The sequence below is a fragment of the Pristis pectinata genome, chromosome 2, assembly GCF_009764475.1.
Source record: "Pristis pectinata isolate sPriPec2 chromosome 2, sPriPec2.1.pri, whole genome shotgun sequence".
NCBI lineage: Eukaryota > Metazoa > Chordata > Chondrichthyes > Rhinopristiformes > Pristidae > Pristis > Pristis pectinata.
This window is the reverse complement of record NC_067406.1, coordinates 79,530,517-79,549,229: the sequence shown is the minus strand read 5'-3', so window position 1 is coordinate 79,549,229 and position 18,713 is coordinate 79,530,517. Positions and strand designations below refer to the sequence as shown.

At 36.5% G+C, this 18,713-nt stretch overlaps 1 protein-coding gene across 1 annotated transcript in view; it reads left to right on the top strand.

Annotated features, from left to right (window-relative positions):
* Positions 1–17,770, top strand: part of haspin (histone H3 associated protein kinase) — a 46,302-nt gene extending 28,532 nt beyond the window's left edge. The window contains exons 9-15 of the mRNA XM_052044389.1: positions 1,603–1,665; positions 6,793–6,884; positions 9,670–9,749; positions 9,873–9,961; positions 12,533–12,675; positions 15,538–15,637; positions 16,816–17,770. Coding sequence (XP_051900349.1) covers positions 1,603–1,665; positions 6,793–6,884; positions 9,670–9,749; positions 9,873–9,961; positions 12,533–12,675; positions 15,538–15,637; positions 16,816–17,023 — 775 coding nt within the window. The 3' untranslated portion in view covers positions 17,024–17,770. The remainder of the gene's footprint in view (positions 1–1,602; positions 1,666–6,792; positions 6,885–9,669; positions 9,750–9,872; positions 9,962–12,532; positions 12,676–15,537; positions 15,638–16,815) is intronic.
* The last annotated feature ends 943 nt before the right edge of the window (positions 17,771–18,713 follow it).

Sequence of the window (18,713 nt, the reverse complement as noted above, 5' to 3'; positions counted from 1 at the left end):
TCAAAAGAAACCATTGACTAACTTTGTCTGCAGGCGTATTATTTTAGGAATGTGGATTATTCTTGGTCATGAATATCTTGCATACAATTGTGATTTATAGTAGCACAATATTATGTAACTAGACTAGTAATCCTGAGGTCAGGAATGATGATCAGCACTCTGGAATTCATTTCATATCATGGCAGTTGGGAAAGATAAATTTAATTGAGGAATAAACAGCTACTAATACTGATCACGTAACTATCAGATAGTTGTAAAAATTCATCAAGTTCACAAATATCTTTTGGGAGAGGATGTATTTCCACAGTCGAGCTTATTTGTGACTGTAGACCAACAGCAATTGACTTGTGTTTCTAAACTTTGAAATAACTGATCAAGCCAATCAGTTGTGTCAAAACCACTAGGTGGTGTGGGAGTGCTTTCACTGATGTTACCATAGTCAATAGCAATAGTTAATGCTGAATGATAAATACTGGCCTTGTTGGCAACACCCAAAAAGCCCATAAGCATTTTTATTTGAAAGGAAAATGCACTTCATGTTTACTTTTACCCTATAATTTATAATATTTATAAAACTTTATTTTTTAACCAAAATTTGATATTTTGGTGTGAATTTACCAGCACTGCTTCCAGATTTTTCTGTAGCATTGCTGAAAATGTTAACTTGCACATAAAGGTGATTGAATGCTGTTTGTTCTTTGCCATGAGGGGCCCCTTTTGGAGCTGCTTGGTTGTTGCTGCATGCTTGCAGCGGTTATTTTGATTGGTTGATCTGGTGGATCTCCCCTCCATGCGATGTTAGTGTTGAAGGCTGATATTTTTCTCCCTGTTGTTTTAGTGACTAAGCTGTAAATGAGGAAGTAAAATGCACACAAAGAACAAAAATGCTCGCACACTCTTTCATCTGCCAATCAATGCAAAAGATTAAAGATATGTAGATACATGGTGCAAATGAGTAGTAGTTTCACTGGGTGGAACTAAGTCTGGGCACATTTTTGGGTCCCTGTGGCAAGTACCATGGATCTCTGATAATTTTGCCTCAGTTGCATTTTCAGGTTGTATAGGGCCATGTATTGTCCCTCCACTAGTGCCTTTTTCCTGCTGAAGAATCTTAAATGCAGCAAGTTCCCCTCTCATGAGAGGAATAACTCATGGGATTGGTGATTAAGAGGTATTTGGACAATAATTTGCATACTTACTGTTTTATTGATCAGGATCCTTGAATTTCTTAGTAGATCTACAGCTAGAAAGATTGGGTACAGACTGTACTGCTGTGTAATTGGTATTCTTTAACCCCCCCTCCCGTGTTCACTTTTTATATACTAATCAAAAATATGGCCATCTTCATCCAAATTTCCTTTATGGCCACTTGTTAGCATTCCTGCTATACACTGGTTATGCACTTCAATCCTTTCCAGTTGAGAGCATATTGTACCGGTGTAATTTTTATTTCTTAAACTGATATCACTCTGTTGTTTTTGAGAGTTTTCAAATGCATGACACAATAAAAACCCCAATTTCGTGGAGTTCTTTTGTTTTGTTTTTGTTTATACATTATATGCAACTAGTAATCCTAAATGGAAATAATTTTTCTCCCCTTAGGAAACTGAGTCAACTGAGTGAAGGAAGTGAAAATTCCACTGATGGATTTATTTCTCTATATTCGTAAGTGAATATGAAATTTTCATATGGATTCCACAGATCTATTTTTACTTGCCACAGATCTAATTGTAATGGATTGCTGAATGGTGTAGTTGTTCTTTGCAATGGTTGTTTCAAAAAGTTGTCAGAACTTTCTTTTATTGCACACCTAAAATATGCTAAGGAAGTTTGTCTTTGGAGTTTCACAACTTTTTTTGGTGGGTGGTGGAAAATTGGGGGCATGATATTTTAATGCCAGCCTGCTTCATCTGGTTACAATTTCATGACATTTATATCAAAAGAATTGTGATTGTAGTCACACATCAATCAATACTTCATTTTCTGGTAAATTTGTGTCTGCTTCATTATCCAAAACAAAGTGGCAATTGACAAATTAGCTCTGTTATTTCCCGATTTGCATAAACAGTAAGGGAAGAATTAAATGGATTTCTCTGACATGATAATAGAATCTTGCAGTACAGATAAAGGCTATTTGGCACATGGAAAATGCTATTTCTTATCAGGATAGCTACCCAATGATGCAATATCGCAGTTAAATAAAGCCCTGCTATTTATTCTGCTGTCTACAAACGTACGTGTACACACAACCCCAGATCCTTCTATTTCACATTCTCTAAAATGTCCCATATACTTTACATTGCCTCCCTTTGCTCTTTCAACCAAAATATATCACTTCACACTTCCCTGGTCAAACTTGATCTTCATGTATCTCCACATTTTGCCAGTCTATCCAGATTCTCCTAATATCTGAAACTATGCTCCTTGCTATTTACTACATTCATGCTTGATGTTGTCTCCAAATGTAAATGTATGTTTTTGATCTGGCTTGGGTATAGAAGGCAAAATTCAAAATCACAGTAATCTTATTACCAATCCTTGAACACCAGACCTCTCCAGTCCAAAAGCAACCAACAGTTTACCATTATGCACAACTTTCTATCCTTAACTAATTTTATAGTTAGTAAATGGTTGCGGGGCATTTTGAAAAGGGAGGGTGAACACCATATTGATACCTTTGACATATTTAGGATAATAGATGTGTTCTGTAGACAGTTCAGGGAGCTAGGAAGGATGTTTTTATTGGTATTGGTTTATTATTGTCACTTGTACCGAGGTACAGTGAAAAGCTTGTCTTACAAACTGATCGTACAGGTCAATTCATTACACAGTGCAGTTACATTGAGTCAGTACAGAGTGCATTGAGGTAGTACAGGTAAAAACAATAACAGTACAGAGTAAAGTGTCACAACTACAGAGAAAGTGCAGTGCAATAAGGTGCGAGGTCACAACAAGGTAGATCGTGAGGTCATAGTCCATCTCATTGTATAAGGGAACCGTTCAATAGTCTTATCACAGTGGGGTAGAAGCTGTCCTTAAGTCTGGTGGTACGTGCCTTCAGGCTCCTGTATCCTCTACCCGATGGAAGAGGAGAGAAGAGAGAATGTCCCGGGTGGATGGGGTCTTTGATTATGCTGGCTGCTTCACCAAGACAGCAAGAGGTAAAGTCCAAGGAGAGGAGGCTGGTGTCCATAATGTGCTGGGCTGTGTCCACAACTCTGCAGTTTCTTGTGGTCCTGGGCAGAGCAGTTGTCATACCAAGCTGTGATGCATCCAGATAGGATGCTTTCTATGGTGCATCTGTAAAAGTTAGTGAGAGTCAAAGGGGATAAACCAAATCAAAGATAGTAATCTCTGCATACTCTGAGCAGATGAATGTGTGACTGGAGAAATGTGTAGGAGGGAGTGTATTAGATTTCTATAGTATTGGGACCATTTTGATGGGTTAGTGGGATCTCAACAAGTCATATTGGTTGTACCCCAACAAAAAAAAGGGACCAATATTGTCATGGAAGGGTTTTCCTTAAAGTTATTGAGAAGGTTTTAAACTAGATTGTCAGGGGACTTGGAATCCAAAAATAGAATCAAAAGAGAGAAAAGCTAAATTGGAAATAGAAGATGGGGATTTAGGTTTGGGGGTATTTTCAAAGGAAATAAAAAAAGGAGGCAAATAGTGCAAGGGAATGTCAGAGGGTAACAATATCAGTAAAGGGCAAATTTGACAAATCAAAAAATTGTTGTGATCTGATGGTTTATAGAAACATGGTTGCAAGGTGACAAAGGCTGGGCAGGGGTATTTGACATTTTGGAAGGATAAGCTGAAAGAAGAGGGTTAGTCTGTAATTAAAAGGCGAATTAACTGCAGTAGTGAGGAATGATATTGCTCGGAAGCTTGAGCTGTAGAATCAGTTAGAATGGAGTGAGAAATAGTAAGAGTAAGAAGTCACTGGTGGGAGTGCTGCATAGGTCACCTAACATTAGATGTGCTCGAGGTCAGAATAATGGGGGCTTGTTTGAAAAGGAAAATGCTGCTATAATTGTGGGCTTTTTTAATCATTGTATAGATTGGACAAATCAAATTAGCATATGCATCATTGGATGAGATTTATAGTATGTATACATTAAGTAATCAACCAGGGAGCAGGCTATTTTAGATCTGGTATTATGTAAAGAGACAGGATTAATTAATGGTCTCAATTGTAAAGTATCCCCTAGGAAAGAGTGATCATAGCATGGTAGAATTTCAAATTCAGTTTGAGGGTGAGAAATTTGGGTTCTGAAACTAGTGTTCCAAAATTAGAAAAAGGCAATTACAATAGTATGAGGACAGAGTTGGTGAAAGTGAACTGGGAAAATCGATTAAAGATGCTAGAATAGCCTTTGGCAGATATTTAAGGAGATGCTTCATAAATCTCAGCAAAGGTGTATTCCAGTGAGAACAGATCTCTGAAGAGGATGCATGATTCATGGCTAACTAAGGATGTTAAGGTGTAAAAGGAAAGACATATAATTTGTAAAAATAGGTAGGCTTGAGGATTGGGAAATTTTTAGAAATTAACAAAGGATGACTAAAATTTTAAAAAGAGGGAGAAGATAAAGTATGAATCTAGCAAACTGGGCAGTCAGAGCTTTTACAATAATATAAAATGGAAGAGAGTAGCTAAAATAAACATGGTTATTAACAGGGTGGCTACTGAGAGATTGTTTCCCCTTGAGAGGTTATCCAGAGCTAGAGTGCATAGGTTCAAAACAAGGGGTCTCCCATTTAAGATGGAGAAGGAATTTCGTCTGGGGGTCATAACCTTTTGGAGTTCTCTGCCCTGAGAGGTGTTAAAGCAAAGTCATTGTTGATCTCTGTCTTGACTATTTTAAGATATTTGAACTATGAGTGTCGATGGGTATAGGCAGAGAATAGTAAGGGGGTGTTCAGGCCAAAGTTACATCAGCCTTGATCTCGTGGAAAGGGCTCAAGGGGCTGAATGGTCTATCTCTTTTATTATGTTCTTGTAACTTTCTTAGCCACTTTCTCTTTAATTCTACGAGCTTCATGTTGATTAAGTACTAAATTCTTCTTTTGAAAGACCAGCCATCACTGTCTTCAACCACTTTGATTCACTCTATCTGAAACGGTTGAGAACATTGGATATTACAAAAGCAATAAGATGTGACAATATTCTACCTGTAGTGTTAAAAATTTGTGCTTCAGAACCAGCTGCACCATTAGCCAAGAACAGCTGTAAAGTGGCATCTACTCAACTTTGTGGTAAATTTGTCCACAAAAGGCAGAGTATACCCACTTCAGCTAATGATTGCCCCTTCAGTCTACTTTCAATTGTCAGCAAACTAGTGGAATGTGTTGACCATGTTATCAAGCAGCACTTGCTTGCCATTAAACTGCTTAATGATGCTCAATTTGCTTACCCCAGAATAACCTAGGAGCCAACATTAATAAATCCTTGGTCCAAAAGTGGACAAAAAAAGTTGAATTCTAAAGGTGAGAATAATTGCCTGTGACAGTTACATAACATTTGAATAAATATGGTGTCAAGAAGTCTTGGCAAAAAGACCAATCAGTGGGAATAAAGAGGAAAATTCTCTGCTGACTGGTGTCATACCTTGTTTAAAGGAAGTATACCTCCACCACTGGTGCATCAGGGGAGCAATATGTGCCATCCACAAGATGCTGTACAGCAGCTTCAAGGCTCTCTCAAAATCTCTTCAAACCCATGACATTTGGCATCTAGAGGGATGAGGAAGGCAGGCACATGGAATTGGCATCATTGGAAAGGTTCCCTGTAACTTGCACAGAATCCTAAATTGAAAATATTATTGTCGCACTATCATTGCTGGGTCAAAATCTGGAACTTGCTAACAACAAAATACAATGTTTTGTGAAAGATAGCCCAGCACCACATTTTCAAGGGTAATTAGGCAGGAGCAAAAGATCCAAATGTTCCAGTGAGGCACAGTTCCCATTAAATGAAGAATAAGGAAGAACTAACACATTGTTACTTCATCAAAGTGCTCAGTTAATCAAACACTATTAACCTTTAACAAATCCTGACTGGCTGTAATTGATTAAATCATGTGACAATTAATTTTGTCCCTGCTTGTCTTCAACATTTTCCTTTTAACTGATGAGTAGCTGACTGCCCTGCAATTACATTATTTTATCTTGCAACAGTTTCTGTTTGAAGATTATAATGTCAACACTTGAATTGATTTTTATCCTGAATTTCCCTGTAAAATTAATTGCATTTAGCTCCTCTAGTCAGTTTGGTTTGGTTTCCCATGACATGCACACATTTGGAAACACTTAACATTTGACCATTAATAAATCACCTGCGTAGCTGTCAGCACATAACTTTTAAATATATTGCAATGGAAATTTCACACCCCCTATAGCCATTGCGGCAGGGGAACAGGAAAATAGGCTGATGCGCCAATATGCATTTGGCCAGGCAGCTATCATGGGATCCAGGCCAGAGAAGTGTCCTGGATTACCAAGAACTCCAGTAGTGCTTTTTTTTGTGTGTGATTTAATGTAGCAAGTTTGGAACTGGCTGAGTATTTCCACAAGTCCTAGAGCCCTTCAGATCCAGGGGAAACTCGATTTTTCTGGAGTTGTGGGGAAAGAGTGCCTCCTGCTTCCATGCTAATTGTAAGCATATTTTGGCAATGTCTTTAGCTACTTAAGTTACTTGGTACTTTGCATCTGGTCTTCTTGATCTAAATTATGTGATATTTGTTTGTGTTACTACTTACAGTAAATTAAGGTTTCTTGTTTTATAGTGTACATTGTGTCAAAGATTCTTACCCTCCAGAGCTACTTAAAGCTTGGGACAAGTATAATCGGATCAAGACTTCTGAAAATGATCGTCCAGGTGAGAATACTAGTTGCTTGTTTCTGTGATGCTACAAAATGCGTCTTTCCTCTTGCACTCAAATATTTGGGAATATAGGGTACATTTGGGAATAAATATGGATGTTTCAAAACTTGGGATAGACAGATGCAGCTTCCCTTTGAACTTTTTCTGAAAGTCATTTGTAAACTTTATGTAAAGAATATTCTGGTTTCTTCATGTCATTAATGGCATCCAATAAGTTCAGAGCAAGAGAAAGTTAATTAGCAAATGAAGGTCACTTTTTCCAAATCAGGATTTCTTACACCTACTGTTATCATAAAATCATAGAAATCCAGTAAATGTTGGCTGTGCTGGAGAAGGAAATTAATACTTGCCAAAACAAGTGATGAGCAAAGAAACTGGCCTTTTTAGACCCAAATTATTCATGATGCCTATCTATGCTAATGCTCATCACTTGTTTTGCTAAATATTAATTTCTTTCTCCAGCACATCCAACATTTATGGGATAGTTGCTGTAGAGTGTGCAGAACAGGCCAGTGCATCAGTCATGGTGCTTCTGCCTCACCCAGATTTACCCAAAACTTTGATCATTGTTGCTGAAAACGAGCATTTTAAATAGATGTCTAGCTCCTGCCTTACAAATTGCATATCCCCACTCCAGCTACCAGATGGGAAATTGGGATGCACTGCGATGAGTAGGCACTGGGCTCTGGTATGGATTTGGTGTAGCAGGTCACAACTACCAAGCAGATGGTTTTAATTATTAATCTTACTCTCAGTACCTCTGCATTCCTGAGGGCTGCTGCTGGGCATGATCAAGTGCATTGCCTAAGATATTAGCTAAGGCTGTTGAGATAGTCTAGCAATGTGTAAATTGTCTCTAAACCACATTTGTCCAAGCTATTCAAATGAATGTTGAGGCTCATTTTTGAGTGTTCTCAGGGCTTCTCCTTAGAGCGTATGCTTTGTATGAAGCATTAGTTTGCGGCCAGTTTTGGATGCACTCCTTGGTGCAAATTTTCTGTTTGATTCAGCTTCTTAAATTTTCCTTTTAATGAGTTGCCACTCCTTTGAATATCTACTTCTTCCAGAGCTCAAAAAAACAAAATGAAGTATATTTTTTCCCTTCATTTGTTCTTTCCAAACATGAAAGAGGAAGCTTTCTCTGATTATGTCTGGTGAATAAGATAAATCATTCGTGGCTTTGCCTTTGGAGGAAGTGCCAAATCCTTTTGGATGTAAAACCATATCATGCCTGCCTTTTCTTAATTGCACAGGTATTACAGCACAAACATGCTCAGCCAGTTTATTTTCCACATTGTAATATTAATCTCACATACTTCCTCAATTCTCAAATCTTAATTTCCCCTTTCCTAACACCCGTCTCTTTTTATTGTTGACATTACCTTTATTTTAGCCACTAACTTGGAGTGCTTTCCATAACATGCAAGTTTCCTTGTCCTGGCCTACCACTCTTGCACTCTTGTTCTCGCAACCTAGATGTCACTGAAAACTATTTGTCTTTATTTGCTCATAATCTCAGGCCTTGATCGTTGTGTATTCCTTTTAATAAATCATCAGACACAATTTTTCAAGTCTTTTTGTCTGAGTCTTTCTTAATGCCATATGGTATCCAAGCCTGCACTGTGTGAAACCGAGAAATGTATGGTGTGATTAAAGTAGCAGTTTAAATTGAATTCAATGTTGCATCAAGTGGAATTAACTTTTGTGCAACTGTCATCAGCAAACATCGCACTCTCATCTTGTGATGGAAGGAAGGTTATTACTGAAGCAGTTGAAGGTGGTTAGGCCTTGATCACTGCTCCGAGAAAATCCTTTATCGACGTTGTGGGCCTGAGATGTTCATCTCCTAAAATCATAACCATATTGTAGACAATTTCTTAATTTTCTTTTGATCTGGTTATTTAATAATTTTGCTCTAATTTCAAAGCTTATTGGTTCTGCCTGCCCTTTAAAGTTGCCCACTGCGGATCTCCACTCCACATCCACCCTGAATGGAATTCATGAATTGTGCCTTGTGTCAATATCTCTCGAGGTGTTTCAGTATCAATGATTAAACAGCATCTTTAGTTTGTTTTCTTTCAGCATAATCAGCATGTACTTTTTCTACAACATCCCTTCTTTAAATAAATATTGTAGCATAATATTTATTGAGTTTTCTGCAATTTCCATTGATTCTCTTTAAACTCTCTGTATTTCAGGAATTCTATTATATTTTTTCTTTTTGATATTTATGGGGGATAAATGTATGAGTGCACAAGTATTCATGATTTTTCTTTGATTGTACAGTTTATAAATTATCAAATAGCATATTAAGTAAAATGTTTAACTACAATTTAAAATGAATCATTGACCCATTCACTCCCCAGGTGTGCTACAATTGGTTTTGCCTTCTCAAAGCTTCAACTTGAAATGTTCAAGGCAAATAATTGCTGTCATTCAGAGTGCAGTTTTAACAGGTCAACCCATGCAAAGTATTGGTTAAAAAATTGTAACTAAAGAAACACTTTGTTAAAAGAAGCATTTTGCAGTTTAAAAAAAAGATATGGTTGGAGGCAAAAGCAGCAGAGAAGCGTTTTTCAATTTCTGCCCCAATAAAGTTTGTTAAATGATATCAAGGATTTAATCTGTTTGAACTAACCTCTTCCAAATGATTAAAGTTTAACAGTTACTTTCAGAGTTAAAATGATTAATCAATGGTTCAAAGGCTTAATTGTTTCCTAAATTCCCAGGATTATTTAAAGTTCTTACAATCTACAGGTAAAATGTATTTTCTCTTTAGATGAATTACAGAATGAGCAACTTTACATCATTTTTGAATTTGAATATGGTGGATGTGATCTAGAAAGTATGCAAGCAAAGGTAATTTTTACAATATTTTCTGTACTTTGCTTTAATTCTACTTTTATCAAATTTATTAAAATCCAGCTGTACTGCAGGTACCTTCCCCTTTATCGAATTTATTACATCAATCTATTCCTACAGGTACCTTCCCTTGAAGAAGCAAGAAGTATATTGCATCAAGTAACGGCATCCTTGGCTGTGGCTGAAACTTCTTTAAATTTTGAGCACAGGTAAGGGTGGGGTGGAAGGAAGAATCTTACATTAACCTTTGCAAAATAAGAAGCCAAGCCTAAAAATGGACTCCCTTCAATATCTAAGGGACATGTGGCAGAATTATCTCTTGAAGGTGTAGACTTAGTTTAGTGATTTGAATGAATTTTCATAGCAAGGATACTGAGGACTACAGTGAATATATATTGGTGCTAGGAACGCCATTTGCAATCAAATTGCTTACTGCAGTGGCCAAAAGCACTGATCTATAGTACATGTGAATATAACAGCCAATGCCTTAGCATTTTTTTCTTTCCTTTCCTCAGGTATTTGGAGATTTTCTTCTTGAATTCATTGAGTTCTTCCAAATGTTTTGTGCATTATTTTCCATTATGCTGATGGCTGGTTCTGTTCTTGAAACGAGCTTAGAGTGTTGGCTCTCGTAAATCCTATGCATGTCTTTTCATAGGTGGTGAAATTGTTTGTGAATAAACATTGGTGTTTTTATGATCTTAAATTTCCATATAAAACAATGTGAAACAAGGGAATTCTGACTGTGTGATAGCAATAAGTTTACTTCTACATTTTCCTTCCAAAATTTACCAAAAAACAAAAGCTATCTAGATAGCGTCTTTAACATAGTACAAAAATTAACCAAGGTAGTTCATTTTACAAAATTTGACACCAAGCCATGATAAATGTATCAGGTCTCCTGAAAAGTTTAGCGGAAAAATTTGTGAGATTTGAGGGTATTTCTGAGTTTTGGGCCTAGACATGTGATGGAAGGGGAGTCATGATGGGTTAATTGAAATTAGACTCTGCACTAGAGACTAGAATGAAAAAAGTGCAGAGATATGAGATTTGTAAAGCTGAAGCTTGTTGCAGAGATAGAGGGGTGAGGCCAGAGTGGGGTATGATGACAGGATAGGAATTTTTAAATTGAGGTGTTAAGTTCCAGGATATTGGTGTGATGGGTGATTAGGCCTTAGTGTGTTTAAAAAAAAATCTGAGCTGCAAAGTTTGGATACTCAAGTTTATGAAGTGAGATTGAAGGGCTTCACTAGTTCAGCTAATATGGAGGTAGAGGTGAATGGCATTGCAGAGACTGAATTAAGCATTCTTGGTGATAGTGAGGATATTGGGTCAGGTGTTGAGCTTCTAATTCTTCAGATTACTCAAAGACTTCTCTGTGACTGGATAGATCTTGGAGGGTTGTAAGCCTTTTGGCAGATGCACAAAAAGGAAAGGGCATGACCATGGAGCGTTTTGAGCTTGAGGATAAGAATTTTAAAATAGCAGTGTTGCCAAACAAATCATTGGCAATGGAGGAAGGTCGCGTCAATTGTGCCAAAAGACTGCAGAGGGTCAAGAAAGATAAGGAAAGATAGTTCACTCCAGTCGTAATCATCATAGGATATCAGATATGGCATTGATAAGAATCTTTTTCACCCCAGTGCTATGATAGAAACCTGCTTGGAGGGATTTGGGTGTGGAAAGATGTGGACAGATTTCAAGTGGCAATGTATTCAAGGAATTTGGAGAGTAAAGGGAAATTGGAAATGTTATGAGACAGTAAGAGTGTACTAGAAACTAGTGATCGATAGAACCCTAGGGTTCCTGATCTTGATCTGCTAAAACCAAGTCTTTAGCTCCACCAAAATTAGTGTGATGTGATGCTGAAATGCAGCAGATGAAAAATCAAAGACCCAGTTGTCTGGCTTTTGCTGATCTCTACAATGACCGTAGTTTGAACTTGACATCAACATCACTGAGTAAGAAGGTTTAAAATCAACCACTTGTTATGCTCACTTCCTAACAACCTCTAATGAAAATTGCAAGAAAGGTGGGTGATCTTTCATGGGATATTTTCTCTGCATTAGGACTGGATCATCTTTGGTTGATTTGGAGATTCTGGAGGCCTGCTTGTAATTGTTTAAGCAGATGCTTTGGGAAGGCATGTAGAAATAATGCTTGTCATCAGTCATTTCTTTTGTCCATAAAACATCAATGTGAAATATATCTCTGAAGGTGTGGAAGAATATTTCATTTTCTGATGAGTGATTATGAAGTTCATCCCTTTGCATTATCATATCATGGACCAATACACATGTTGCGCTAAAATTCACTTAATAGGCTACAAGAAGTAGTTCTTGTATCTTGTACCAAATATCTGAAATAAAACAAAATTGCTCTTTGACATGAGAATTAGTTTAACATGAATTTGTGTGTGTGTGTGAGTGTGTGTTTTGGGGGGGTGGGGGTGGTGCTGATTAAAGACCAGGTTTGGAACTTGTGGGGTTTATGCCAGCCCTGAACTGAGCTGCATATGATTCCATTGGTAGCTTCTGACATTCCAAACCTGAGCAAAAGAAGTGGTGCAAAAAGTGCCTGTCCTTTTGTGTTACCATTTGTGGAAATTGAGTCAGGTGGAAAATCTTGATTCTATATCATATTGTGGATTTCTTGCTGAGATCACGTTGAATTCTCCCTCCCTACCTCAGGAATTTTGGAACTTGAATATATTTTTAAAAGGTGCAGTTGGTTTTAATGTTAATTGTGCAATTGAATTAATTCTTTAAATTCAATTTCAGAGACTTGCACTGGGGTAATGTTCTTATCAAAAAAACTAGCATCAAACAAGTTGAATACAAGTTGTGTGGGAATACTTTCAATATTAACACCCATGGATATGTAGCTCATATTATTGATTATACCCTATCAAGAATGGGAGAAGGTTAGTAATGTTAAAATGTATACTGATAAAGCTGCATGTTTGGTTATTTTGTTCTAAATAGTGCTGTTTCTGTTAATCAATTACTTCATGCATGTTTTTGAAATGTACTAATTAAAAAAAATAGAAACATCAAGAATAGCTTTATTAGTTTAATGTTAACTTTATATTGCTTAAATATCGCATAGCCAAGAATGAGAACTTGATACAAGCCTGTATATGGTCCTTTCTTTTAAACCCTAATTTTCTCAATGATAAAAAACATTTTTAATGTTATAATTTAACTTATTCCTTCATTGTTTCAGGAATAATGAAACTAATCATTTTCTCAATTATTATATTACTGGATCCTATTCTCTACTTTAGAAGCATGAGCAGGTTTTTGTTTTCAAGATAGCAACACAAGGCATTTTCATTTTCTGAAAGCCAGTTCATACATGGAAGATTAATTAACATTGTCAAAACTTGGGAATTATTGTCCATGCACTTACTTCACTTGATATTCCCAGGTTCAGTGAGCAAGAATACTCATGTTTATCATTGCTTATGATAATGCCTATTGCTTAACTAAAACTAGGTAGCAAACTATGCTTTTCTCACATAGTTTGAATGAAATATCAGTCCTGACAATACAGTAAACTTTTATGAAGCAGCGCTGCAAAAAGAAATTAAAACTACTCCATCCTAACATAAAATGCATGGTATATAATTGGGGAAAAATAGCTTTAGAACTCCCTTAATGCAACTCCTGTTCTTGAACTTTGAGGCTAAAATTTAGGACTTTAAAACAAGCCAGTTACCTAAAATTAAACATTTGCTGTAAATCATTGGTAAATACAATGCTTACATTGCGTAACAAGAAGATACATTTCCTATTGCACTTCTTCTACTGTTGACGTTCCTTACTACCTACCAATCTCTACCCAACTGTTAAAATTAAGATCATTGGATAGAAAGTTGTTGGATCAGTTTTAACAATGTATAACCCTAAGATCGTGCCTAGTTTTTGAAATTCTGCACATTATTTGAATGAGGTTTAAAAAATCTGGATATATCTCTTACCATCACCAACTTCTTCTCTCCCAGCCAAGTCCCCACCCACTGTCTGCACTGCTGCTGGCCTTCCTGCAGCTTAAGGAATGGGCTGCTGTTTCCTACCTCAGCATGGCCATATTCAGTGGGATTTGTTTCAGTATTGTACCGAAATTGTTTAATCTAAAATGTGTTCTATTGAGGAACAGCAGTAACACAGGAGTTATTTGGCTCATTTTGACTGTGCCAGATCCTTGATAAAAGATAATATTCAGTTCACTCTCCTCTTTCCCCAGAAGTCTGTATATGTTTAAAAAAAAATTCCCATTCTTAATCGTAATAAATTTTGAATTCTTCTTTTGTTTTCAATTCTTTGCCAAGTAACTTTAATCTGTTCTTTTGTTACCAGCTTTTGTCAGTAGAAACAATTTCTCATTTACACTGTCAAAACCCTGCAGAATTTTGAAGGCATCAATTAAATCTTTTCTTACTTGTTCTGAGGGAAAACAATTGCAACTTTCCCAGTCCATCCACATAACTGAAGTTCCTCAACTCTACTGCACCATTTCCAAGGCTTTGGCATCATTACTAAAATATGCTATCCAGAGTTAGAAATAAAAATTCAACTGTAGCTTAAACAATGTGGAGCATAATTTCCTTGTACTTGTATTCCTCTATTAATAAAACTCTTTAAATACCATAGTTATTTTTAAAAGCCTTCTCAACTCATTCTGTAGAGAGGGGACAGTAGAGGTGCAGGTTTCCCCCCTCATACCTTCCTCTCACCACCCACCCACCGACCACAGCAATCGTCAAGGTCATGAGCATATGCTTATCAGAGTATATTAGTCTCCCAAAGCAAACAAGTTTAAGCTTCTGCACAGAATCTTGGCCACCTTCAAACACTGTCCTCAACCTTGTGTTTATTTTCAATCAGAATGTATCACTTCACATTCCCTGCATTAAATTTCATCTATCCTCCTGACATCTAAGAGGATCTGCCTCATTATACACATTTGGATTTTGTAGCATCTGCAAAATGGATCTGTGCCTTGTGTGTCCAGGTTGGGCATTTGTCAGAAAGAGGGAATACCACATTATATTTGAGTTTCAAAACAAACTGTCCACCATTACTTTCAGTCCTTTAGCAAAGTTTTGTTTTGTCTGTGCTGCGGTTGTCCCATTTTAATTCCAGAAATCTTAGTTGTGGAAGCAAGTCCTATATGTGGAACAGCTTTTGAAAGTACACATACATTTTTGACATCTTTGTCACATTGGCAAATGTCTCAAGCTAGTCAAATGCATGCTGATAATGTTTCAGTCATTTATCTAAATGGCAGTTGATTTTGTTGCAGGTTATTATCTCCAGTTTTTTCTCTACTGCCAACATAAAGCCTCCATAACAGACTTCATTACCACAGCAGGCTGCCAAAGCACTTAAGAGCCAACAATAATTCTGCAACGTAGTCACAGCTACACTGTAGAAAGGAAATGGCATTTCTGTGATTCATAGGTTCTAACATAAAGAAAAGGACCAAATAATTTCATGGGAGTTAGTTGAGCTAATAAATGTTGATGAGTACAATGAAGTAAATTGCCCTACATGACTTTAAATATTGCGATATATCTTTTGTGACTCCCTGACTTGATATAACATCTTGATTGCAAATGCACCAAATCTGACAGTGCTGCAGGAGCAAGTTCAAGTCCTTAATCTTAGAGTTTAAAGCATCACTTCCAGTTTTGTTGGTTTGTGATATAGTGATTGAGACATCAAAACATATATTTCCAGTACTCTTTTGTTCTTGCTTTGAACTAATTTGTACTTCCCAGATGTCGTGCACTTCTGTGATCTTTCCTCTGAGGATAGTTTCTTCCATGGTCAAGGAGATTACCAGTTTGAGATATACAGAAAAATGAAGGAGGAAAACCTGTAAGTAATGAAAATATTGAAGGAATTTAATTTTTATGTATAAAAAGTATATATTCATTTTGTGGTTATTGTTTTTAGCCCAGAACTATTTATAGCTCTAGCATATAGCCTATATGTAGGAAAGTGGATTGAGATATTTAAATTGCCAGAATAGTGGTGGACATTTTTGCAACTGTTCTTTTGAGATGGGGATAATTTGAAAAAAGTCATTATGGTTTGGACGTTGGGGGGCTGGGGTGGTGGGCTGAGGTTGCAGGGGAGAAATATCAAACAATATGTCTACTATTTGTGAAGCACTGATATGGAACCCTCTGGAAAGAATCTGGTTAAATACAGAAGAAGATTGCACAGAAAATGGGTAACCTTTTTCTGAGAGTTAGTCTTGGCCTGGGATATTGCCTCAGAGACGAGGCTAGGTCTTTTTGGTTTTCATGCAGTATATTCAACCTATTTAACCTGTGTGTGAAAATGTTGCATTTATTATAATACTCTGATGTTAAGTGTTTATGTTATATTTCCACACTATTCTCAAGTTGAGTTTTGAGATTCTTAAATTTTCAAATGAGTGCCACTGATCTTGTTTTTTTTAATGTTGTTTTGCATAACTAATGCTGCAACTGCTAAATTTTTGATGTTCTTTCCCAAATGAAAGGCAATGCCTGTTATCTGTTACAGCCAAAATGATTAAAGGGGAGGCTATTACTTGTAAAGTACTCAGAGACACTTTACAACTAGGTTTCTCATGATTGAATCACTCGGTATAGTGTAGCCTGATTATGTCTAAGAATCAGTCTGTTGAATTGGATTGATACCAGATATTTGCTATCCTAGAGCTGGATCATTAATGGCATTAAATTTTATCACCATTGTATATCATTACTCGAAACTTTAAAAAAAAATCAGCCGATATAACCTTTCATTTCTGCAGTGATAATCAAACTAGAAACTATAGCAGCCTTTAGTTTTGGTTTCTTGTGATCCATGACACTTTCAATATGCATTTTAGCCTTAACATTTTTAATCACTGTAATTTTTATGGAATAATTATAATGGACTTTCCTTCCACTCCCAAGCTGATTCCAAATTATCCATGTTCTGAAAATCTTAAATAACAATATATATTTTTAGAGTCTCCACATGCATTTCTCTTATTGAAGCTGAGTTTTTTTTCTTCTTAGTAACAATTGGGCAGACTACAAGCCACATACAAATGTTTTATGGTTGCATTACCTGGCAGATAAAATGTTGAACATGCGTTACAAGAAAAGAGCCACCAAAGCTCTCAAAATGCTCCGAGAAATGTTTGAAGAATTCATGAGGGATTTACTGGAGTATCCAAGTGCTGTAGATGTACTTCTGTCGAGCCAACTGTTTCAACAAAACTAAAATATTTTGCCTTTAAATGCAGCAATGTAAATAAACTTGCATAACTTTAATAATAAAGCTTTTAAGAATATTGTAAAATATCATGTACTGTATTGTCCAAATAAAGTTCCATTGTAAAGTAAAAACAGAAAATGCTGTTGACACTCTTGTTAGGTAATATCTGTAGAGAAAGGACTGATGTTTCCAGTTAATGATCTCTCATTAATACTGGATTCTGAGAAAAATGATCATCTGAATTGTTAACTCTCTCACTCGCTCTCTCTCGCACTCACTCTCTCGCGCTCTGTATATACAAATGACTTGAATGTCTCCAGCATCTTCTGTTTTTATTTCTGATTTTGTCCAAAATTTTTTGTTCTCATGTTCATGTAAAAAAATTAATTGCTGTCATGCAGTCACAGATTAAATCTGAACTTTAAGTCTTGTATTGCCAAAGTGAAATTACATTCTAAATCATTGCTTGGTCAATAACAAATGAAATATAACCTTTCATCACTAGGTTTGGAGATGACATTTAAATATTTTGTTTTCTATATGCACAAAGAAGCCAAGCACAGTTTATAACACCACAAAAATCATCAGCATGTCAACAGAATGTGAAAGAAAACATCTTCCTTCTGTGTTTTAGCTTGACAGTTGCTTCTTTCAACTAATTGCTCTTTATGGGTTCTTGTGGCTGTTCCATTTCATAAAATTAAAGAAAATTTAAGACAAGTGGCTGCTATTCAGCCCATTGTGTCTAAAGAGAGTTTCCTACCTTATCACAACTTTCAGCACCAGGACTGTAGCTGGATCTTCAAAGACTTACACCCAACTACAGGCGACATCCATGTTATGATGATGGGGGGGAGGGGGATTGCGTTCCTAAAAATCACTATATTTTGTGACGTGAAGCTTTATCATCTGCACATGCATCAAGAAACACGAGTTGAAAAAAAACTTGTTTATTTATTTAATTTTTCCTCTCACAGCTTCCATGAGAGTGGATTTAATTTCATATCTCAAATGTTGGGTAGTGATTTGTGAATTCTGCAAGGGCAAATTTGAGTTACCCAAACAGCCATGATGTAGGGGTCGCCTATACTATTTAAATATGATGTGGTTTCTGCCTGACATTGCCTAACCCGTGATATTTCCAGACTTCAACTTCCCTCCAGGTGGAAAGAAAGTTCCTTCATCTTCATTCTATAAATCTATGGCTTATGGGTTTTGATTCCTCTTTCCTATTTATTCTGTCCAAACCACTCATAATTTTATACATCTCAAGTCCCTCCTTGGCTCCCTCTTATCCAATCTTTCCTCATGACTACAATTTTGGGCTGATATTCTCTTTAAGATCTTTGTCCCTCTACAACACTCAATGTCCTACTGCTAATTGTATGTTGCTTTGTGTACTTCCCTGCATTAAATTATTCGTTTCAAGTACAGTGAATGTGTCCCACATATGGGCTACTGTATCGACTTAAAATTTTATATTTGGGATGTGACCAATACAGGGAATAAGAATGTTGCTCATTTGTCTTTACCCTGCAAAGTTAAAATTAGGGAGAGGCTTTTTTTTTAAATTGTTGTAGTATTAAATGCTTCCAAATAGAAGTACTAAAATATTCAGTTTGTGATAATGAAGGCACAGCTAATGCCAAGGCGGTGTGTGACTTGGAGGTGATTTTCCATAACCTGTTGCCCTTGT